The sequence below is a fragment of the Biomphalaria glabrata genome, chromosome 13 (assembly GCF_947242115.1).
Source record: "Biomphalaria glabrata chromosome 13, xgBioGlab47.1, whole genome shotgun sequence".
Lineage (NCBI taxonomy): Eukaryota > Metazoa > Mollusca > Gastropoda > Planorbidae > Biomphalaria > Biomphalaria glabrata.
Window position 1 is genome coordinate 13,794,422 of NC_074723.1, and position 24,468 is coordinate 13,818,889.

Below are 24,468 nucleotides of genomic sequence, written 5' to 3' on the forward strand. Positions count from 1 at the left end.
ATGATCAAAGAGCTAAATCTTTTATGGTTATTGTTTCTTTTTTATACAGTCTATGAATACAGCACAATATCTAGGCCTATCACTAGTACCACCTAACAAAACACAGACGCCATACTATATTTCAAAATGAGATTTATTTAGGCAACGCTTCCTCCATTGTTAGCCATAACAACCAAACAGCTATAATCTCTAACCTAGAGACAATGTATTTTTTATTTTTTTAAAACATAAAAAAAACAATGATCATTTTCATTTTGCAGTTTTACAAAATACTTTTATATCTAGATCTTTAGATCTAATGGTATTTTTAAACATCGGTCTTATAGATCTAATAATAATAATAATAATAATAAGATCTAAATCTAGATCTTTATAATCTCTATATTTTTTAGTTATTATTTCACTGGCATATATAGATCTACAAATGCTATGCATTTTAATATCATTTTACTTGATTTCGCTGAAAAAAACTGGCTTCGGGGATCGTCATTATTGTCTCTTTCAATTAAAGAGTTTCACAGCGCGTAAATCGAAGAAAAATGAAAACAAAATGAATCTATTCTAAGACAAGATAAACAATATGGAGCCTAGATTTTAAGCCTAGATCTAGTATCATCTAGGACTCTAGGTGCAGGTGCTTGGCTATCTTTATCATTTAACCCATAACGAGATTTAGGTTAGATCTGGTGGTATTACCGTGTCTAATAAGTTAAAGGCAGAAAACTAAAGACAAGTAAACTATTCTATTGTTATTGTAAACTCCTGCCCTGGCCTGGTCCTGTGTGTAAATACTAAAAAATTAAAAAAATAGTTATAGATCTAGATCTATAATTCTATTCTAGACGTCTAGTAGTTTATTGAATTCGGACATCACATGAATTCGGACATTCGCTGTTTTTTTGTGGTCATTAAATAATTATTTTAATATTTATTATAAAACTAGCGCGCTGTATAATAATGTGCTTGTCCATTTTCCAATGATTCTGACCCAATTTCCTTCCATTTAGCTGTCTTTTTATGTAAGAAAAACAAATTTCAAATTTGTTAGTCAGGTCAGGTTGTTGTTTTTTCCTTTCCTATGTTACCCGGATGACTTTACCTCTTCCTAGGGTTAAGACTATATTTTTTGATAGGCTAAGTCTATACTAATGAGCCCGGCAATATTTATTATGTTTTTGGAGTTAATTCATTTGATTCATAAGCCAAGTTTTCTAATTCCATAAAAAAAAAAAATTAATACGGTGTCAGAATTAAATTACGATTTTCTTACCAAAATTTATTTCGGACAGCCAGTTTTTACATCAATAAAAATGATCTTATATTATATTTGTTCGCTTGTTGTTGTTTTTTTTAATAAAGAATAATAAAGAATAAATGGGCAAATGTTTGGAGTGAGCTTGGTAGATTGAATGAAGTTAAATGCTTAGATCTAGACCTACTATACTACAAAAGATCATCTGTATTAGAAATTTATTAAATTAATAAACAAAAAAAAAACACATACATTCAACACACATCTAATCATGCAAACCCCAAACATTCAACACACATAAAATAAACAAACATAAAATAAGTCTAAAAGTCGGTGCAGAAATCACTATCCCAGTGGCCTAATTTTGGTACAATAAGTGTGTTCATATTTTTATTTTTTGTGTTCGTATTTATGCATAGTTTGAATACATCGTAATGATTTCATGTGAGGGGCTATGCCTGGGGATCTTAAAATTTAAATAATGTTAATATAGAATTAAAATCTGAGTTTATTGATTCCTAAATATAGAGACTGTCCGAAATAAATTATATGGGGTCCGGAATCAAATAATGTGGGTCAAATGTGTCAGAATTAAATGAAAACACACTGCCTCTTTGACCTTAAATATAATAACAAATATAGGTTAGGGGAACAAATATAAGTAGTCATCCTTATTCTACTTTAACTAAAAAAGATTTTGATACATCATTTTCTTTTCTATGTCGAACCATTGTAAAATAATGCGCTGTCAAAGTCAAACTTTAAAATTTGGGCCTATAGGTGTCCGAATAGCATAAACTACTCTATTTATAGTGTACAAAAAATTCTAGATCTAGAAATCTAGATTCTAATTGTGTAAAGTAGAGACATAGTGTCACAGAGTAAATGAAATGACTTAAGACTTAAATTTTAAATGAGTAGTCCATCTAATTACAGTAAATGTAGTTCTATTCGTGTACACAAATAACAAACTAGTGTTTAAGAGGGAAGACATATTAGGAACTCCATTCATTTATTAGACTATTAGTAAACACTGTAAGTGGTGTTGCACTGACGCGCTAGTGTGCAAATGTACATACATATAATACCAATATGTTACATTGTATCTCTCTTCTTTAATTCAGAAAATCTGTCTATCAGAATAACTAACAAACTAGATTAGTCAATTAAAAAGTCAAATCAGTTCATCACAAATCAAGTCTCATGGGTTTGTTAACTATTCTGCCTGAGCCTGTTACCTAAGGTTCATGTGGTCTAGAGGTTTTAGAAGAAGCAGTGTGTAGTGGCGGCTCAAAATCTAGTGCAGTATGTAATCTTGGATTCTCTAGATCTAGTGGTTCTGGTTGTTCTGAGATGTCATCTGGAAAGTCATAATTATTGTCAAATCTGTTTGCTTTCTCAGAAGACTTTCTAATGTGTTTTCTGTTTCTTCTGTAGACCTTATTTCCACTTTTGACATTATATAATCTAGGCTTAGAATGTTTCAAAACTACCGTTCTTGGTTTCCACTTAGAATTAAGTTGCATTCTGACTGCCGTTCCGTCTTGTAGTGGATTATGACTCCTTTCCTCTTATCATAATAATGTTTCTGAGACTGTTTCTCTGAGTCAAAGTGTTTCTTCAGCACCTTGAGATCTGGTGTCTTGGTAGGTATTAGCTGTGCTGACACATTTTGATTCTGATGTTCAGCACACCTGCTACAATCCCTGACTGTCACTTCAATGTCTGCATTCATGCCTGGCCAATACATGACTTCTCTGGCTCTCTGCTTACACTTGACTATTCCTAAGTGAGACTTGTGAATCAGATTTAACATTTATGTATTTACGTAAGCTTGGTGGCATGACTATTCTCAGACCTTTGTATATAACTGGTCTCTTGAATCCCAATATGGCCTGACTTCTATTGGAGTCTCGCTTCTTGTGTCTGGCCAACCAGTCATAATTACTTCCAGAAGCATTGAAAGTTCCTTGCTTGTACAGTCTTGAATTTCACTGTATTTCGAATCACTTACAGAGATCATATGCACTGAATCACATGTCTGTGTATCCGTATTTGGTAGATGTGCACGAGAAAGTGTATCGGAGATAAACATTTCCTTGCCTTTTCTGTAACAGACTTTCAGATCATACCACTGTAGTCTTATTAGCATCTTCTGTATTCTCATTGGTGCTGACAATAGCGGTTTCTTGAAGATTTGCTCAAGAGGTTTGTGATCATTATAAACTGTTACTTCTTTACCAAATATGTAGCAGTGAAATTTGCTTGTACTATACACAATTGAAAGCATTTCCTTCTCAATTTGAGCATATCTTGTTTCTGCATCCGTCAGAGCTCTTGATGCGTTGTAAAAAGACTAAACTAAAAAGGGCACTTTAAGTTTTAACTAACTTTAAACTTACTAAGTAAGGCTAACTAAGATTGCTTAAGGAAAGGAGCAATTCAGCCTCAAGAAACTCTGTAACACATTACCACTTGTTATTTGGACTTGTAAGGCCATACTATCTAGATTTATTTACTATGATTTACATCATTTTGTATCTAATCTATTGAAGGCTATTACTATTGTAGTGTCTAAAATGTAAAAAAATGAAGAATGCACAGTTCCAAAAACCAACATAGTTTACATAGTAGCTCATCAGAAAACATAATAAAATGTACCAGTACAGATAATAATTTAGAACACTGTTTCTGCTTTTGGCTAAAAGTTAAAAGACTAATATAATGATATATAGGTTCATTACTATATTTATAGTAATAACACATACATTGTAAAATTAAAAACTAGAGTTTGTTATTTGTAAAAGCTTTTTTTAAAAAAAAGTATTTCTTTTGATTCTTTAACCCATTCTAGATCCCTCTCAGTCTCTAGAGCAGAATTCATTTAAATTACATTTCATTTTTGCAAAGCAGTTCTAAAGTTAGTTTATCTTCTTTTCTGTTTAATAAGTCTATTGTGTATTTAAATCCTATTGACACAAACATTTAAACATTTGTTGCAGGTAGGATGAGGGCTCAGTGCTGTATTTGCTCAGATCTGTTTGAAAATTCACCAAGTGTGAACATTGCTGCAGCACCATGTGGTCACACGTTCCACGAGGCTTGCTTAATGCGTTGGATGGAAAATTCCTCCACCTGTCCCAGTTGCCGAACACCTGTTAAGAGAAATCTAGTAACTAATTTTTTTACTAAGAAGTTAAAACATTAAAATGTTTTGAGTCCAACAAACTAAATGATCATCAAAGAAATAAATATTTATTTCAGCTGGTTCTCTTTAATTTGGTTAAATTTGAAAAAAATTTGTCATTGATCAGCTTCATTCCATTTTCTAATATGGTTTAGTTGGAACACAGACCAAGCTTTTTTTTTTTTTTTTTTCAGATAATTAAACGTTTATTCTTTGACTCTGCTGATGACCATACACAAGATGATGACACAGACAGACTATTAAACCAACTTGGCAACCTTAAAGTGAGCTTAAGTTTGATTTAAAAAGTGCATTATCTTTAGAACTGATTTTTTAAAGACTGAAGTTATTATTTTTTTATCTATATCATTTTTTTTAATAACAAAACACAATTTTCCTTCATAAATGTGCATTTTTTCTAGGCTCAACTGAGTGAAAAAGAAAAAAAAGAGTCAGAGCTGAAAGAGTCTAGAGATTTGTATAGGCATCAACTGTCAGCTTCAGAGTCTCTGTGTGCTGAACTAACAACAAAATTGAACCAAAAGCATGATCAGATTGATATGCTTCAGAAGACTCTTGCTTATACACAGAAAGAAAATGCAGCTTATTTGGAAGAAATGAAAGAGTTTCACAAGACAAGGAAAAAACTTTTGGATCTAGAAACTATTGACTCAATGTTAAAAGGTAATATATATTTATTTACATGTTTTATTTATATATATTTAATGAACACAAAAAATATGCCTATTTTTTTCTCCCCATTTACCCTTTAAAATAGCTGTATACAGCTGTAGACCTTAATTTTTTGTAAAGGCTAGACCTTAGATAACTGTTTCAATTTGAGACATAATGATGTAAGTGAGCAGTAAAGAAACAATTAATATTTCTCTAAGGATTATTATGAATATTAAGTTGCCTTTTTCTTTTCTTCCTAAATAGACATCATTCTCTCATCAAGACGGTTCAGGGAAAGTTGTCAAATTTAAACTATCTGAGTCACTGTACCTCATTGAGCTTGAGACAATCATTTTGTTTTACATCCATTTAAAAGGGCTCTGCATCCTGGATGATTTATGTCACATTCAGCAAGAAATCACCTTATTATTGTTTCCCATTTGATTGTGATAAAGGTTTTAAAAAAAGACACTGGATCGTAATTTGAGAATGTTTACACAATGTGAACAGGAACAAATATTTGTTTTGCACCAATTCAGTGTAAATCAAAATCTATCATTTTCCTAAAAACTGAGTATAATCTCAATAGAATTACAATTAACAACCTTACGTCTGACTCACCTTACATTTTTTGGAGTTACTTTAATATTTTTTAGCCATTTTTTTCAGATTTTGGCCATTTCTTTTCATGTCTTGCATTTGTCATTGTGTGTGATAAGTTTGACTCCAGTGTTTAAGTGTGACTGCAATAAACTATGTCTGATATGTTAGCTACTGTATATTTCTACAGGCTGTGATCCAGAGATCAGAGATATTGTAAGACAGTACAATGATGGTGGAGAGTCTTCTGTTAAAACTTTAGCTAGTATGTTAACAGTATTAAGACAAGAATATAATAAGGTGAATCTCTCATTACTCTTTTTTAAGAAAGCTCAGCATCTTTATGCTGTAGTTCTTGGGTTATCCATTTTTTTAAAGCAATTTTACTGTGCTAGCTTTTTTTTTTTTTTTACTTTTACTGGTTTTCCTGTTCGGGGACTTAGGCTGGTTGGAAACAAAGTTTTATGCCAAATTAGCATCCACACACATAATTATTATTTTTTTATTTTATTGAAAACTATTAATAAACAAAATAACAAATGGAGTTGGTTTTTACACCAACCCAACTTGTTCAAAGCGCCTGTAGGACTACAGGTGTCAGGTTTGAAGTCGAGACCATCATAGTGACAGTCTGATGTGCATTCCACATGGCCAGGCAGCCATTGTTAAACACATCAAAAGCAGGTTTTAGTATTTAAATCTTTTTGGAAAATGGTGTTTTGGGGAATTTTTTTTAATACAAGAGTTTGTAGTTAGAAAACTAAAAGTAGCCTTTGCGCCTATATTCATCTAGACATAGATGAAATGTTTGATTTTGAATACTGCTTGAGATCTAATGCTGACAGGCTGTTCAAAACCAATAGTAACTTTTCCCCTTTTAAGGACAGCTAAAATTAAACTACTACAAAATTATTTTCAATTACAATGCATTATATTTATAAATATGATACTTAACTTTCTTTAGCTTTTGGGATTTTGAAGAGCTGTGGGAACCACAATTTCTAGTTTAATATATATTTCAAGCTGTTTTTTTTTACTTTGGTTGAATCAATGTTGGTTGTAATAATAAATTCCAGGTTCAGTGTCCTCATATAACTTGACTTGAAATTAAATATAGCTATGAAATTTGTCCTTCATAACGCTAACGGACTGTACTCTTAGAAGTTCCTTATAAGTAATAGGCTTAAGGTCAATTTGCCTTGAGGGTTTGTTTGTGAATGTGATACAGACAAATAAAATGTATAGTGCTGTAAAGCGAAAAAGAAAAAAAAAACTGAAATAAAGCAGTTTTTAAGTACACAGTCTATAATGTAATTGTTAAATAAAAGCAAGATATCAGAGTCGTAAAATAAAGGTCTAACTAGTTCAATTTAGGAGGTTTTACTTTTATTTGAATAGTTTTCATTTTATCTTTAAAACAATACAACTGCATATCCTTATATAGATTTATATTGGTTTGAATGTGTGGTTGATTAGGTCCTGAGTGACAAGAAAGGGCTGCTGACCAAGGTGTCCACATTACAGAAGAAAGTTGGACATTACCATGCTGCTGCCAAAAGTTATAGAGAAAAAGAGCTGGAGCTGAAGGCAGAGCTGGAGAAGGCCTATGAAAGTCTGACAAAAGTAATAAAACACATTCTATCATTACATATTTCTAATGTGCTTATTTTACCAAGAACGAATATTGAAAAGAAATGGCTAACATCCATCAGACATTCTTACACCTTTTTTTTTTTTTTTGTAATAATTTGTGGTGCTGGTTAATCCGTATTTTTTAAAAATTTGTGTTCAATGATGATAATTATAAAGAAAGACACTGAATCAACACTATGAATTCTGATTTTTTAAATTTCTGAAACACTACTTTTTAAAGGCAGTTTATTCTATTAGAACATTAATTCCTTTTTTTAATTATGCCATAGTTTTAGTATTAATAATATTTTTTTCTTACTTATAGAATTAAAAAAAAAAAGAAATTAGCTTTGAGAGAAAAAAAATTCATGATTATTCATTCTTTTTCAAATTTGCCCTCTTGCTATAGTAATGTAAACTCCCTCTTTGCATGTTGTTGGTTGTAAATAAATAATGTCATAAACATTTTTTTCAATAAAACTGAAATTTTGTTTGTGCTATTTTACAGTCAGAAAAAGAAAACAATGAAAAGAGAAGGAAACTTGTTCACCTGCGCAATGCTCTGCGCTATAATAAAACAGAAGGCAGCCAAAGCTTTCACCAAGCTTTGAATGAGGACAGCCCCAATGTGGCATTCACGCCTCCTCCTTCAGCCAGCTCTGATGATCTGGACCTCACTCCTCCCCAAGTTCCAGAGATACCACAGAGTCCTGACCTATTTGACAGCCCAGCATCTCCCCCGCCATCACACAGAACGGGAGACTTTGAAACCCCCAAGTTGAAATTTTTCAAAGTTCCTACAGCCAAGGAAAAGTTTCAGGCAGCCAAAAAGGCAAAGATTGAAAATGAGGATGCCCCTAAAATACCATCAACTTTTTATTCCATCATGCAGAAAAAAGTGACAGGTGTGTCGAACTCTCGTGCACATGTGCCATCTGTTATTACTCGTGGCTATGACGGATTTGGGGGTTCAACTAACTTTGTTCAACCTCTAGGTCCTCCCAAATCACAGATTCAAAAGAAGCTACACTGCGTTAAACTAAAGAAAGCTCACTCAGGTCCACCCAATTTACTGAACAACCAGAGACTTCTAAAAGATTGTGTTCAGAATGTGCCTATGTCTTTGTCACTTGGCGCTACCATTGACAATGAAACTTCAACAAGCAAGGAATCATCATGCTGCACATCATTACCTGGTAAAGAACAAGTGAAAGCCAAGAGTGGGTTTTTGTATAACAAGATGTCCTTCACATCTTCTAGGCATATACTTTCCTCAGTTCCTAAATTGACTTCTGACAATGACATAATTGATTTGACATGACATACAGTGTTACAGAATTCTTGTGTCTATGTTATGATTAATGTGTTTTCATGATAGCTTATTTATAATTCAACTTCACTTTATGATCTATCTTTAAACTGTAGGATACAACATTTACATTCATTTCTCAATTGAAAATATATTCAGTACTCATCTTCTAGCAATTTTACATTATTTAAAAAAGAAAGTCTATGAGGAAATTTGTTTGTATTTTCTACCATGAGTAAATTTTTTTTTTCAAACTGTTGTTCCATTTTCATTACTGTAGTATATTTACTTAATTATATATATTTGCTTAGTTTTCATAATTTTTAGATTAACGGTAATTTCTTTTTTAACAATTATTCTAATTGATCCAATGATTCATTTTATTTTGATTGTAAATTAAAATATCTTAAACTTTAATAAAGAGTATGTGTCAGCAAAACAGTGCCAATAATGCTAAATATTTACAATTCTGTAGGGGTAGTGTTTTGGAGTTTATATATTGGTTTTGGTCATGGCATCTCAGTGTGTTAATCATCAATACAGGTAGTCCTCTCTAAACAACAGAATCCTGTTTTAACACCCCTTTTAAACAAGTCTGAAAATAGGATTAGGTATTTTTATCCTTGTTACAAGGATATACCGCTGTTATTTGGGCATGTTTGTGATATGCAGATAATTGTTGCACCGCGTATCATCGATTAGAACATCTTTCTTTTACCATAAATTATAAAATGATAGCTTTTATATAGCGCTACTTTCATGCTTATAGCATGCTCAGAGCGCTATGGTCCAATCTCATTTGTGGGGGAGGGGTTATCTGGGAGAAGGTTTTTCAGTGCTGCCTTTAGGTGCTCAGTAAACACAACTCTGGTCAAGTTGGGTGTCGAACTTTGAGCCCCCTTCATAGGTAGCCAAGTTCAAGCGTACTTAGCCTCTCGACCACACTTCGCACCTTATACCATGTGCAGCATTCTGTACAGTAGCTAACATTTAAATTAAACATGTATGTAGAATGTATACATTATTTACTTTTTCTATGCTTCCACACAAACTGTCTTTGTAACCTTGTTTTTTAGCAACCCCGAAAGGGGAAAAGACGCTATTAGTTTTGTGTGGCCTGTCTGTCCATCCGTCCCGTTTAGATCTCAGAAACTAGAAGCGAAAATGAAATTCGGACATCATGATATTTCAGATCATTCAAAGTTCTGATGCAACAGCTACTTTTTTCTTTTCTGAAAGCGAAAAATCTTATTTTTTAAATCAAAAATTTTTCATAAAAATACACCATTTTTAAAACTATTTACTATTAATAGTAACAAACACCGGAGGCTGTTTAAGTAAGGCAGATGACTATTGACCATTTTATTAACTTATTTATGCAAATGGTTTTAGAATTTTGGTAAAAAAAATATTTTATTTTATAATTGTGTTGCTAAGTTATGCAAGTTCTGTCATACTAAATACATTTACAAAAAAAAAAAAAGTTAACTTTTTTTTTTTTTTAAAGAGAAAAAAATTAATTGAATATGCAACAATTAATATATAGTTTTTCATCACCTGAAACACAGACCTATGGGACATTTTATGGAAATGTTTTTTTTTTCTTGAGGCTTTCAATAAGAGATTGACCCTTTACAAAACAATTAGATCAATTAGATACTCATTATAAGACATCACTTAGGTCAGGCTCACATCTAACTTCACATTCACTTATCCCTTGTTCTGCTGGACCTTTGGGGCTCCGCACAGGATATGTCAACCATCTTTCTCCATTCTTCTCTGTCATTTGCCTTTGGTAGAATTTCATTATGATATTCTTTCTGAAAATATTGAAACCTGCCTATTTACCAGCCTGGGTGAACCACTTCTGATAGAATTTAATACCAATATTCTTCTGAAAATATTGAAACCTGCCTTTTTTCCTGCCTGGGTGGACAACTTCAGGGGCCGATTTTGAGCTTGTGTTTCCACACAAAACTGTCTTTGTAACCTTGTTATTTTTTATATTTTACTTTTTATGTACACTATAGAATTAGTTGAGCTATACAGCTTATTTGATACAATAGGATTATAAGCAGATTATCTTGCAGTCCAATCTTTTGTTGGCATTTTATGTTGTTTCAAGTCTTGTGAATGACAGGTCGAAATTTAGGCTAAAATGCACTGAACAGAGCTAATGTACTTAATATAAATAGATCTACATCTAATGCTTCTTATGTATTCATGTTTTAATGCCATTCAGATGGGTGTTTTATTAATCCTTTTCATGTGCAAAGAAATATCAATCCTTTCTAGTAAAATAAGTGGAACCTTTTTTTATGTATTGACCTTTAAGATGTTACAAGTCAGCCAACACCATAAGTTCCCTCTGGGTTTCTAATAGTAATAGAAAGTAGCCACTCTTTCATGGTCAAAATAGCAAAATATTTCCTATGAGATTCTTAAAATAGGTTAACAAAACTAAATGCTTCAGTTTATTTGTGGTATTGAAGTCTGAGATGTTTATTATTGTATCACATTATGATATTGTACAAATCGAGGCTTAGTATTTACAAAATGCCCATATGAAATGAGTAGAACTATAAAGCAAGCAAAACTGATGGTGCAGATTTGAGAAAATATGTCTTTAAATCTTGTCATTTTTTTTTTTCATTTATTCAATTATTGTCAATGTTTATGTAATAATAAAAAATGTTGAATAAATAGCAAGTTTTTTTTTTGTATTCGAAAAGATAGAACATTTACTACAAATAATTGACTTCAAATATGAATGCATTTTAATAGCCATTTATTCAAGTTTCTGGATATTAGAAATTGCACCATAGATGGGGAAAATACACACAATACACTGGGCTAAAAAAAAAAAAGCTATTTATAAAGTGGTGTACAGTGTGAGACTAGGAAGCAGATCACCTCCATACACATACATGGTTGACAAATCATGTGTTCAATTCATCAATAAATAAATTGGTTTAATCTATACAGTGATAACATTTGCTTCAAATCTGTTTTAGGAAAGTCACTAATATCACATCTATACACAAACTAGAATTCTGCACACACCACGCTCTGAGTTCATAGAAATTAATCTCGTTTGTGATAAGGAACAAGAATAGCCTCAACAATGAAGTGTTCAAGAAACATGCACATCAGACCATGCAACATCATTCATAGTAAAATTCATAGCTACACACATTTCAAAGGAGAACATTTTTATGCTCTAATACTGATAACCAATGGTATAAAAAAAAAAAAAACAATTCAAGCAATGAATACGAGAGTAACAATGGTGCTTGAAATAAGAACTTATCACAAAAATTACATCTACTATAGTTTGAAATGTCCATGGGCCTGTACACCTTGCAATATGAGAAAACTTTCCTTTTTTTTTTTTATAGAAGTGCAATATATATATATATTTTTATTAAAATGTTGAAAATGTATAAGAAGATGAGCAGTGTAAAGTAGGCAGTACAATGAGTGTGTGGACAATATAGGAGGCCAGAATGTTGTGTGGTATTCACTAGTACAGAATGATTAGCAATTTGTAGGACATCAAATTCAAGTTTATGTTTACAAAATAATTTTCAATTCGTACTATGATCTTGCATTCTCTTCACGGAAGGAACAAATTTGTCAACAGCTGGAAGTCTGGAAATGGACAAAAATGATGGCAAAGTTGATGAATGTCGTGCTAATAACATGAATGTCATGGGTTCCATCCCCATACTGGCCATTTTTTTTTTCAATGATGATTGGTTCAGATCCTATTTGATCTGAGCTTATCATATTCTATCTGATTTTATTTGAGCATAAAGTAGGAACTGATTTCAAAAAATAATTTAATACAGTATATCAAGGTCAATTTTACCATAACTTATATAACATATGGAAAAGACAAAATATATATATATATACATATACATACAGTAAACAATTTAATGACAAAATTAGATGATTTTACACAAGTATAATGTAGCTTTACAAGAAAGGTCAAAATTGCTTTAAAGTTCTATAAGATAGATGTTTAATTCCCATGTTTATGCATATGCAAAAGTTGCACAGTGTTCAATCACTTTTACTCAGGTTAACCCAAGCATAACCTAATAGCCATTATTTCCATTTTTTAAGCCCTGTGCCAAACTCCTAAGCAAATAATGCTAACTCTTAGATATAACAAATTTTTTTTAGAAAAATAAAAATGACCAACATGTCTATAGTTACCAAAAATTCATACTTTTAATATCTTTAGAATAGAAAAAAAAAGATGCTAATATCCTGGGTGGGTCTTTTATATTTGTGCTTTAAACATTTAGAGAAGAGATATAAAGGTTTACACTTCTGGTTTTCTGTTATCATTCTGAACAAGAAATAAAAGAGTTTTTAATATACAAAAAAACTGCTAGTAATGTTCTTTAGCATCAGATGGTACTATTAGTCTACCATAAATACCACATTTTATTGTAATAACTATTGGTAGAGTCAGCCTATTTTTGAAGAAAAAAAATGGTGTCTCCTCCATGACATGAACCATAGACCTATGCATTGGCTCCTTCACACACACAAAAAATGCAGTCTTATAGATATGTTTGTCAGCTAATTTTAAACAACTGACCAGCACAGTAAATTTTATGCTAATCGGTATGAATGCACCTTTTTTTGTTTTTTTATATTTTTAAAACACCTTATATTTATCATAAGATGAACAAGTTTTTAATTTAGTCCCATGAAATAATAAATGAACTATTCACATTTCATCTCAGGTAGAAAAAGAAAATCAATTGAAGTAGGCTAATACATTTGTAAAAAAAAATTAAATATGATAGTGTAGGATGTGTGGCTGCAAGGCCATAACCGCTTGGCTAGGGCTGTCACCTAACATGGGAACTTGAGTTTGAATCCTAACTCAAGCAGAGTTGTATTTGCCGCGCACCTTAAGTCAGCACTGAAACCTTTTTCTAGGTACCCCCACTGGTCCAGAAAAGAGATTGGACCATAGTATACTGAGCATGTTATAAGCATGGAAGATGCGCTACAAAAAAGCAATTTTTTTTAAATACAGATTTTTAAATGATGTTAATGATTTAGAGTGATTCCTACACAGCCAATTCACAAATTTATTCATTTTCATTGAATAAATCCAATGATTTTTTAAAATTACAACATTTTTAAACCTAAGACTAGAAAAGACATTGAAAAATTTAAGAGTACAAATTTGCAGTCACTTTTATTGACAGTGTTGCTAAGAAATCAACCAGATTTTAGAAATTAAAAAGTATATTTCTATTTTAAATGAGTACTATCCCTCCTCCTCCCGTGACCCCCATCAAAAAAAAACTTAACTTAGGAATATTTTGAGCAATTTTGTTTTAGAAGACATGAGAAGTTTGTGTTTACACATTTCTGTATCCACAATGTGGTCAGGACCAACTAGCTGACTATACTGCGGAATGTAGGTTGCCATGACAATGACATGCATCACAAATAAAAAAAAAAACTCTTTCTAATTGACTGGAGGAGGTGCTATGGCTTGACTTCCGAACCGGGGTCCGAATCCTGGTGAAGACTGGGATTTTGAATTTCAGGATCTTCGGGCGTCTCTGAGTCCACCCAGCTCTAATGGGTACCTGACATTAATTAGGGAAAAGTAAAGGCGATTAGTCATTGTGCTGGCCACATGACACCCTCGTTAACCGTAGGCCACAAATTCAGATGACCTTTACATCATCTGCCCTATAGACCACAAGGTCTGAAAGGGAACTTAACTTTTTTTTTAATTGACTGGAATTCAAAAAGTCTAAAGGATAAACAGTAATAGTTACAGAATGTATTGATTGTACTCAGAATATTATATCTAGCTTTTAATTTAGTGCATTAGAGAAATAAACACTTCTGAATTTAACTTATACCTTAAACACACACAAAAAAATATTTGCCTAACTATTTCAGTATGGATAGTAACACTGTAAGAAAGTGAATGAGGCTTTCTCAGATGAGTGCCTTTAACAGCATTGTCTGAAGTGAGAAAAAATAATAATTATGTCACAGTAAAAAAAAACACATTTGCTAAATCCAAATTTGTTCTCAATAAAACAATAAATAATTATTATTGGAAAATATATAAATACATTTTTTTAAAGCACAACTATATACATTAAAGTACTTTTATGCACAGAGTAAAATTTTTATTTTAAATGAAACAGAATTGATAAGTATTGATCAAAACTTTCTTGCACTCAATTCTTTTTTGTAAATAACATTTTTCTACTTTTGAGAGAGAAAATAGCTAATTTCCTATTCACTTGTTAGATTGCTATATGCATGCATTCTCAAAAATATTGCGATCTTTAAAACTATGTCTCAAAAAGAAATTGATTTGCTGCAAGTCTTCATTCCAAATGAAAATGACATTATAAAAAAACTTGCATAAAAGTTTACAATTCCAAATTAAGGTTTACGAAAAATTTTTATGTTTTTAACCGTAGCCCAATGTCAAAGTTTTAATCTGAAAATCTATAATTATCAAATGTAGCCACACTACAGGATATATCCAAATGACCTGAAATGCTGTGTTATTGATTTTCAAAGTATATAAAACTTTAAATGAAGAACTCTTCTTTAAAGACCATAGAGTGATGTTCGATATCAGGAAAGAAGATAACTTTATCTTAATATTTTAAATATAAATAATTTTTTTTTATCTGACTTAAGAATGAGCTTTACATCACAAATATGATTAATATCAAAAGTAATTACAAGAATCTTTTACAAAGAAATGTACATACATACACACTGGCAGTTGAAATATATATATATTAAAAAATAATCATTTCTTTGATTTAGGAACTATATGTATTACAAAGGCAAATTTAGTAAAGCCTTATCTGCCACTGAAATAATAATCTATTTAATATTTTTTTTTATGTTTTAACAACAGAAATTATCCTATGACTTTGATCAGGAAAGTTTCATTAAAAATATTTTGCTTTTGAAAGTATAAGTATAAAAAAGTAATAACAAACAAATAATGCAGAAATAAATATTATATCAATAAGACAAATGCAAAAGTAACAAAGGAAATCAAAATCTCAGACAAATTTCTGGCTAAGTTGAGAAAAATATCAATAAAAAAGTGGATAAGTCCATAAAAAAATTATAATAATACAAGATTATCAACACATCTTTTCATCTTCACATCTCTCACTTTTAATGTTCACTGTTAATAAGTCTCACATTTTGATTAATCATACAGTAGAAACAAGCTTGAGCAAGAGAAAGAAATGATTCTACAACCATTATACAAGCAAGCTAGAGAGCATCAAATGTCACATTTAGAGTTTGAAATTGAAAGGTTTGTATGGCTCATCAAAGAATTAATTGAAGCAAGCAAAAAATCATTTATACACATAAATGAGTAAATATTTAAAAATGCTTTGCTATATCAAATGTTATCAACAACCAAAAAAAAAAAAAAAAAAATAAGCACCTGAACAAGTCATAAAAATTTTTCTCACATTATCAAGTTGCCAAAGAAACATCAATGAGTGGTTTAATTATAGGCAAGAAACAAATAAACAGGATGGAAGCACATACTTTTTCTAAGCTTAAGAGAAAAAAGTTTTTTATCTGGCACATTAGACAGTAAAAGTATATTCTGGATACTGAACGCACACAATTACTCATGCACATAAGACATGCTACATAGTAACACATGTATCATACTGCACTTATTTTAGAGCTACTTGACATTTAAACAGTCTGACAGTAAGACCAATGAGTATCTTAAACCCACTGTCTTTATGCATATCGAACAAGAGAATAAATCCTACTAAATTTAAATAGTCTCTCCAAAATAAAAATAATCACAATCACAAGCAACTAGGCTAAACATTTATCTGCCTGCTCATGGCCCACCTTATTTCATACTCAGGCCTAGTTTTGTTCTCAGCTCTTAACTGGTCATCCAATAAGTTGCCAAACAGCTTTTCCCTATTAGTGTATGGCTCCTCATCAAACTTGAAGGCAATCCCTAATATGACATTCAGTGCAGACATATCATACTTATGGCAGCCAGTATACTTGAAAAGGGGCTTCCTGAAATAGTTGCAGCCAGAGTCTTGGGCTCCGGGTGGGCTGATGCATTCCTCCATCAGGGCACATTTCACCCAGGGTAGCATAACATCTTTGCTTACTTTTTCTGTGTTGAATACCATCAGATGTGAGGCTTCTATAGCATGCTGAGAAAGAAAGCAATAAAATTTACTATATTTAGTATGGAGGCCAAAATAAACAAAAACTTTTGACAGACCTTTGAAGTGCCCACCTCATCATGGTTGCAGCACATCACCATGGGATGGTCAAAAGGATTTCATTTTGGTCACAGTTTTGAAGGCCATGCGGCCAATGTAAAAACTCACAACACAGCTCCACCCCAAATGTGTGGGGGAACATGGCAATCGGAGTAGCCACTGCACACAACTTACAAGGTTGGGTATGGGGATGAAAAGATCGAAGGTTGATCTGCTAGAGCTAAAAGTAGTCAAAAACTTTGGGAGGTCTCCAGCTCTGCGTTTTTGATGATGCCAGCATTGCAATTAGCCAACACGCTGTGGCACTGGTGTTGAGAGGAAAGATCTCCAAAACTTTCCCAGTTTAAGGAGGACAGCATGGCAATGCCAACATTGTCCAGCGGCCTTGGACATGAGTTGAGGGTCTATAGCTACTGTCCTGACAGTGAGATGCAACCAGTTCAACCCCTCTCCTCTCTCTATTTCAGTCACTAAAGTATTGATACAAGGTACAGACAGTACCCAAATAAGCCCCGTCCACACTAAGTACCTTTCAAAAAAGAAAATATCAGCAGCTCTGAAGCTAAAAACACTTAATGAAGAAAACTGACTAGTTACCTTTGCTCTCTTTTCCTAAGATACCAGAAATTAATTGAGGAACTACACAATTTAAAGATCAAAAATAGTCTGAAAAAGTTATCTTGTTTACCTGAAAGAAGTAAGAGTTCTGATCCATGTTGAAAAACTTGAACATTTTTGGATGAGTAAAAGAAGAGGTAGGATCTTTCAAAGGCCAACCTTGGAGACCAAACTCTTTAGCACGAGTCAAGGAAAGAGTCAGATTGCTCTCAGTAAAATAATATCCATCATCAACCCAGATCACAGCTCCATACCTATGCAGCATCTCCTATAAAATTTAAAACGTGCATGTTAGCAAAGCCCCTTTCTTAACAACAAATTGTGTTTTTTTTAATGATAAAAATGCTTCAAAATGTTCATATTTAGTACTACTGTTGACAAATCAATTTATAAATTTAAAAAAAAATTAATAAAAAAAAAAAAATGACAAAGAAGTTCATAATAATACCTGTATACAGAGTGGTCTGTAACTCTTTATATTTAAATATTTCACATGAGATGGATATTTGTCAAATTTGAAGACTCTAGTTTCACAATTCCAACTCACATTACAATGTTTGTTGAGCTGAAAATAAAAGAAATGAAGTTAAAGCATATATATATATATATCTTCTTGCACAGGTCATTGTTTAAACAAATATTTAGGATTCATTGCCAATGTAAGATTAGTAAGATTTATTTCCCTTCTTATTCATGAAGTAATATTATTTAAATATGTTGGTGATTTCTCCATCATTTTGTCAGCACAATACAGATACAATAATATGTATAGTTTTTAAAGAGTCAATAGTAGTTCAACATGAAATTTTAACAGGGTCCCTCCTACACAAACACAGTTTTTGTTTCTATTGTAAATGGCTAAAAATAGATTCAAATATCAGGTGTAAAAAAAAATATATAAAATATATATGAGTATAGATCTATTATTTTACTTTTAACACAAGCCCATGTTTTATTGTTTTTCGCATTATCATTGTCTAATATCAATACTTTTATTGATAGCAAGGTACATAAGCTATAATGTTTAAGGTAGTTTTTAGGGTTGCTTTTTTTTTGCATGTGTGTGGTTTCTTGTTCATGCATTAACATAAGTATTATTTGAAACTTTCAATTATTTTTTTCTCTCATCAAACCCTAAATTCATTTGACTGTTGTGGCTTAAAATAAAAGGATTAAAATGCTATTTTTTGCTAAAAACAACATTTATACAATTTATTCCTTAAGCGAACCTAATGGAGACATTAGAGCAATTATCAAAATATAAATAAAGGCTTTGTGTAACAATATATTTACCAAGAGTTGTTCTGAAGCTGATACGCCCAGGTCATATAACACAGTTTTGTAATGTGGAAGAAGGGATTTTATTGAGTTCATGAGCACGACTGCCTCTGGAAACAGATCAGGTTTTACTCCACTGGCAATGACAGGGAGCCCATAGCTATCTTTCAGCAATGGTACAAAATCAGATTCAGTGCTAATCACTGAGCTTTCAGAATAGCCCGTTTCTTCAATGTTCTGAGCATTTACATCTGCTGTGAATCCAAGTCTTTTCAAGTAAACTGGATCGACAGTTAATTCCTTTTCTGTTGAAACAAAGAGATTAATTTTAAAAGCTCTATTCAATGTGGGGGGACTTCCAAAGATAAGTTTTTTTATATGTAACATGATAAAATTGATTATTTCAATGTTTATGTTTTAATTAATGATAAATAATATCTGAAATAGTTTCTTTTCTTTGATATTTTCAAATTTATAAGTAAATTAACTCGTCCTATATCAACAACTTAAGGTTGCACTCAAAACAGGATTACATTTTTTAACACTTTTTTTTAACTGTATCATAATTACTTTTATTTTAAAAAAATTATATTTTATATTTGTTCACTATTGACCAAAGATTCCTTTTAACCATCTATGTATTCTCATTTATATAATATTCATTAATAATGGGAAAAGAATATTGAAATATATATATATATATAAAGTAATTGCAAATGTTTTATTAATACCTCTTATTTGAATATTAGAAGCACGTATGATTCCAGACTGTGTTTTGCTGACAATCGTTTGAAAGTTTGGAGATGGAGAAGAAAGTATCCACAATGTTATAGTTGATACCGCCACTAAAACTAGTATCATATAAAAGTTTTTAGTCTTCATTCGATCCCAGGGCGAGCGGGGTGTCATCTGTACTTTTTATGTTTACACTTCCACACCAAAATATTGCGGTTTATCTGTTGTTCAATGCCATGATGAATATTCTGTTGGTACAAAAGTTTTTTTTTTATGTTTTGAATTTTTACAAAATTAAGAACAAAATCAGGTTTCAGTTTAATTTTAAAAAGTTAATTGAGCAACTTAATTAAAAAATTGAAAAATTGTGGCATAGTAACAAGGTGTTTCAAAGAGAAGGATAACTTCTATAATAAACAATACACGAGTTTTAAGATCCAAATTAAAGCAAGGTACTTTTATTGATCTGAGACTACAATGCTAGAGAAGAAGAATATCTGAGAAATCATGGCTGATGCGAAGCAGTTTTATAAGGAAAATTATCTAGTATGAGGAGGTGCCTCAAATATGCGTATTTACAGATTCATAAACTCACAAGGGTTTAACGAGATAAAAAAAAAATTATTACACGATGACCAGACTGGAAGATCACAACCTTGTTACAAAATTGAAAGTACAATTCTGAAAAGTTATAATAGCAAGAGAAAAATATTCTTCCAGAGTTTGACAAATATAATTTGGGGAATCTAAATGCTAATAATAACTTGCAAAAAAAAAATAAAAAAATTGATCAGTGCTAAATTTATCCTTGTACAGTATAAGCAAAAGTGGAAATATAATTTTTTTCTGGTCAAAAGATTTACCAATAGAAGATTGGGATAATCTTTCACCTAGAGTACATTGGCTGAGTCACTAATAAATATTGGGTTCAGTTGTTCAAACTGGCACTTTTGTGCATTTTGTAAGGTCCTCAAAGAATAACAGTTGACCTTGGTCAGCTGAAGTTATCATTGGATATGCATTCAAAACGATTAAAATTAGTGTTTCATTTCAAAGAGAAGGCTGTGCTCTTTACAATGGTTAAGGATTGTCATGATTTTCTACAGCACTTTAATATTTTCTATCTAGGATATTATCGTATTTTGGATCTAAAGTATGATAAGACAAAATATGATTAAACTGAGGGGGGGGAGGGCTCTCAACTCTTTCTTTCCGTAATTATTTACCACATTCTGGTGGAATCAACGTTGGTATCGTCAGTTAGGAGAGAAAGAGTTAATTTACTTAGTCTAGATGTTGTAAAATGTTTGTTTTAATGTACATATGTAATATGTTTTCAATGTTTCTTCAGATTAGAAGATTAATACACCCTAGCCCAAACCATCTCACAGGACAGCAGGCAATGGAATGGCAGTGGGTAGGATTTGAACCCATGAGATCGAGACCACCCAGCAACAGCCCAGAGCATATACCTCATGACCAGGCAGCCTTTTAGACACTTTTGTTATGTAAGGATGGGAACTAACTAAATTTTAAAAGTTAAGCTAAAACTAAGTTTCAACTAAAATAATTTTAAATTATAGTTAAACTAAACTAAAGAAAATTAATTTAAAAAACTATAAACTTTTTCATAACATTTTTTTTTTGGGGGGGAGGGGTAATTTAGACCTAGCTAATCATCCAACTCTATGCCTACGGTTCGATCTAACTCTTTAACATTCAAGAAATATTTATCCATAATAAAATCAGTAATAAGGAAGATGTTTCTTACATAAACGTTAGTGCACAATAAAATTTGAAAAAAAAAAAAAAAAAAAAAAGGTATGTCTTTGTAAATATGTGTGTTTGTACTTTTGCCTTATAAATATTAAAACCTTTAGAAAAGAAAGGTACTTTAAAAATAAGATATTAATTAACTTATTACTTAACAGAAAATCTTATTATACCGATAAAGTTTAAAATCTCATTAAATAACAGATTTAGAATATTTCACATTTCTAGTAACCAAAGAAATAGAAATGAAATTGTTGGAGTTTAATGAAACAGTTGACCTGTATATTTTATTTTATTTTTCACACTACTTTAGTGTAAAGTACATGCTTGACTAACCATGCCATCGTGTTTTTTTCTTGTCTTACCACTCACCATACAACTAACACATAAATGTTAAACACGCAAGGAAAAAAAAATGTGGGGTAGTCTCGTCATTAAGGACTGCAATTTACAGTACAATAGACCTACATGTGTAGGCTATCTGACCAGGTTGTTAAAATCAGTCGGCCACACAGTCTTTTTACTTTTTGGGCAGGGAGGGTGTGTAACTATTTTAGTGTAAAGATAGGTCTATGTACATGCTTGACTAACCATGCATGCCAGTGTGTTATTTTTTTGTCTTTCAACTCAACATTGAGCAAACACTATTGCATAACGCACAATGAAAAAACCCTGCAGGGTTTAGTCTTGCAGTATCATCGATTACACATGTACAGTCAACTAAGGCCTACATGTGTATGTCTAACTGACCAGGTTGTTAAAATCAGTCGGACACACTCTATTTACTTTTTGGTCAGGGAGGGTGCAATGTGGATTAAGATGTGTTTTTTTTTCTAGAGCTGGTTATACTAATGCTTTTAGATCTAGGTCAATTTAGACCTAGATCTCAATAATAAGTCTAGAGACTAGAATCTATTACATATTATATATGTTTCGGCTTCATCTAAGTTCTAAGTTATTAAAAGGGTATGTACTTGATATTCCTGCAGTACATTTTTTGCCACAAATGATTTGATTAAAACCACTAAATATTCACCTAAATCGCTAATCAGATTCCCATATTTATATAAACAGAAATTAAACACCACCACGTGACTTTAAAAAATTCTAAACAACCCCATTCATTACATTGCATAGAAGCTTTTGGCAAAACAACATTTTTAAAAGGCCTCCTATGCTGCTACTTTCAAGTGCAGATATTGACTCCCATAACTTCTACATTACCCTCTTCAAATGCAGACTGACAAAATAGTTAATTGCATCATTTTTTGATAATTAAGTTGTTAATATCACATGACCAGAACAAAGGGATGTGCATTTCAACCGCTACCACATGTTGAAAAGTTAAACAATTTTTAATTAAACTTTTTAGTTTGTAACTATTAAATTCATGCATTTGTGTTGAAATATTTTTTTTATATATTATAATAATAATAATATAGCTCTGAAAGTTAAATAACTGTTACTGTGTAGCCTTTTTAACAGAAAAAAAAAGTACTTTTTCTGTCATTTTTTTTTTACATTTGGTCCCTCATCATGAAGTGTACAATATTTTCTTGGACTTCTATCTATAATTTAAAAGTAAAATAAGTTAAACAGTTAATCAAGCATATCTGTTTACAATATATTGAGTCTGAAATTTTTATCAAAGTGCCTTCTATTAGATCAAAAAACTAAATAAAATCTAATCTAGATCTAGTCTACTTTAAACTTAAGTTTAGATCTAGATTCTAGACAGATATATTCTATAAGTAGATAACTTACATCTTACACTGGGGCCTGGCTGGGAAATAAATTAATACTACACTGAGTTGACTGGTATACTCATACTGTAAGTGTAACCAGCTTAAACTTTAAACTCTATAGTCAGTCTAGATTGGTAGAGTCTAGACTGACTAGACTACTACTCTAGTACTAGACTAGACGTCACTAGAGTTAATAAAACTTAATATATTAAATGATAAATAATTTATTATATTAAATATTATTTATTATTAGATTATAATTAGATTTAATTAGATTATTAGATCTAGATTCTAGATCTGTATGTACCAGATTTTAACCAGATCTAAAACTATAATAATAATAATTAATAAAATAATGATTATATTTAATATTATTTATAATCATAAATCTAGATTATCTACTTAAGTGATAGAATCTACTATCATTCTAGCTAGGTTCTAGTCAATCTATAATACTATAATTCTATTCCAGATCTAGATAAAATTCTAGATATAGATCAGACCAGATCTATTAAATTAATAAGTCTAAGTCTAAGACGACTCTAAGACTTAAGACGTAGACGTCCTAGCTAGACTAGTGCAACAACAAAGATTAATATAACATCTAACTATGTTTATATCTAGAGCTATATAAGATATATAGACATTTTAAATCTAGATCTATGTTTATTATTAACTAGTTCAAGTAGTTGAGTCTAGACTAGGTCTAGATCTAGATCTACAATACACTCCGTAGTTCTGTAAAAACATAAGCCGTCGCTCCATATAATGCGCATGACTCTGTAAACAGCAGTTCCGTTTAAGGGAGAGATCCTTTAAATATTTTGTAACCATAACTCTCACATTGATAGTCTAGATATATTATGACGCCATTTAATTTTAGCTAATAGATATATATCTTGATATATTCATATTTGAAAGCAATTTTTTAAAGCTTCCATTTTTTCTAACATTTTCCTATTAGATCTAGATTCTAGACCTATAGATCTAGATCTAATTTAAAATCAATTTACAATCTACCCATAGCCATAGAATTATATAGATCTATATAGGTCTGTGAGTCAACCTAAATCTTCTACCTAGAAGTTTTCCCAAAGTCACAAGTTTACCCCCCTCGTAAAAAGAAATGTATAGACTATATTCTGTTTTAGATCTATCGTTAGAGATCTAGATCAAGTTCTAGACTCTATATCTAGACCAAATCTATAAAAATTTAGATAGGATCTTAAACAGATTTAACCAATAGATTTTAGACATCGCTTAATAAAAAGATCCAGAGTCTATATAGATTTAGAAACTTGTAAAATCAAATATTTGAAATATTGAAATACACAAATAGATCTATTCTATAATCT

General features: G+C 31.3%; 2 protein-coding genes across 7 annotated transcripts; one reads left to right on the plus strand and one right to left on the minus strand.

Moving 5' to 3' along the window:
- The first annotated feature begins 461 nt into the window (after positions 1-461).
- LOC106061187 (E3 ubiquitin-protein ligase TRAIP-like) lies at positions 462-9,913 on the plus strand. Of its 2 annotated transcripts, none has more exons than XM_013219268.2 (7): positions 462-634; positions 4,255-4,424; positions 4,634-4,723; positions 4,862-5,123; positions 5,905-6,014; positions 7,191-7,337; positions 7,855-9,913. In XM_013219268.2, the coding sequence occupies exons 2-7, from the start codon at positions 4,260-4,262 to the stop codon at positions 8,665-8,667; spliced, it is 1,587 nt and encodes a 528-aa protein (XP_013074722.2). In that variant the 5' UTR covers positions 462-634; positions 4,255-4,259; the 3' UTR covers positions 8,668-9,913. The 2 variants fall into 2 exon arrangements, with proteins under 2 accessions (XP_013074722.2, XP_055863356.1); XM_056007381.1 differs by having other exon boundaries at positions 462-628.
- A 1,513-nt stretch (positions 9,914-11,426) lies between these two features.
- LOC106061186 (uncharacterized) lies at positions 11,427-23,891 on the minus strand. 5 transcript variants are annotated; one of them, XM_056007382.1, is made up of 7 exons: positions 23,791-23,876; positions 23,133-23,297; positions 19,592-19,843; positions 18,876-19,165; positions 18,031-18,147; positions 17,653-17,850; positions 11,427-16,892 (listed from the first exon to the last, which is right to left on the minus strand). In XM_056007382.1, exons 3-7 carry the CDS (start codon positions 19,767-19,769, stop codon positions 16,539-16,541), a joined length of 1,137 nt encoding a protein of 378 aa, XP_055863357.1. In that variant the 5' UTR covers positions 19,770-19,843; positions 23,133-23,297; positions 23,791-23,876; the 3' UTR covers positions 11,427-16,538. The 5 variants fall into 5 exon arrangements, with proteins under 5 accessions (XP_055863357.1, XP_055863358.1, XP_055863359.1 ...); XM_056007383.1 differs by having other exon boundaries at positions 23,133-23,191; positions 23,791-23,873; XM_056007384.1 differs by having other exon boundaries at positions 23,133-23,197; positions 23,791-23,870.
- Between the last annotated feature and the right edge of the window lie 577 nt (positions 23,892-24,468).

Bases quoted from the DNA above. Each gene is read 5' to 3' on its own strand.
- LOC106061187 (XM_013219268.2), top strand. From the start codon at position 4,260: ATGAGGGCTCAGTGCTGTATTTGCTCAGATCTGTTTGAAAATTCACCA. The intron at 4,425-4,633 runs GTAACTAATTTT...TTTTTTTTTCAG, and splicing joins CACCTGTTAAGAGAAATCTA to ATAATTAAACGTTTATTCTT. The intron at 5,124-5,904 runs GTAATATATATT...ATATTTCTACAG, and splicing joins TATTGACTCAATGTTAAAAG to GCTGTGATCCAGAGATCAGA.
- LOC106061186 (XM_013219264.2), bottom strand. From the start codon at position 19,769: ATGACACCCCGCTCGCCCTGGGATCGAATGAAGACTAAAAACTTTTAT. The intron at 19,166-19,591 runs GTATTAATAAAA...TTGTTTCAACAG, and splicing joins TTCTAATATTCAAATAAGAG to AAAAGGAATTAACTGTCGAT. The intron at 16,893-17,652 runs GTAAACAAGATA...TTTCTTTCTCAG, and splicing joins AGAACTCTTACTTCTTTCAG to CATGCTATAGAAGCCTCACA.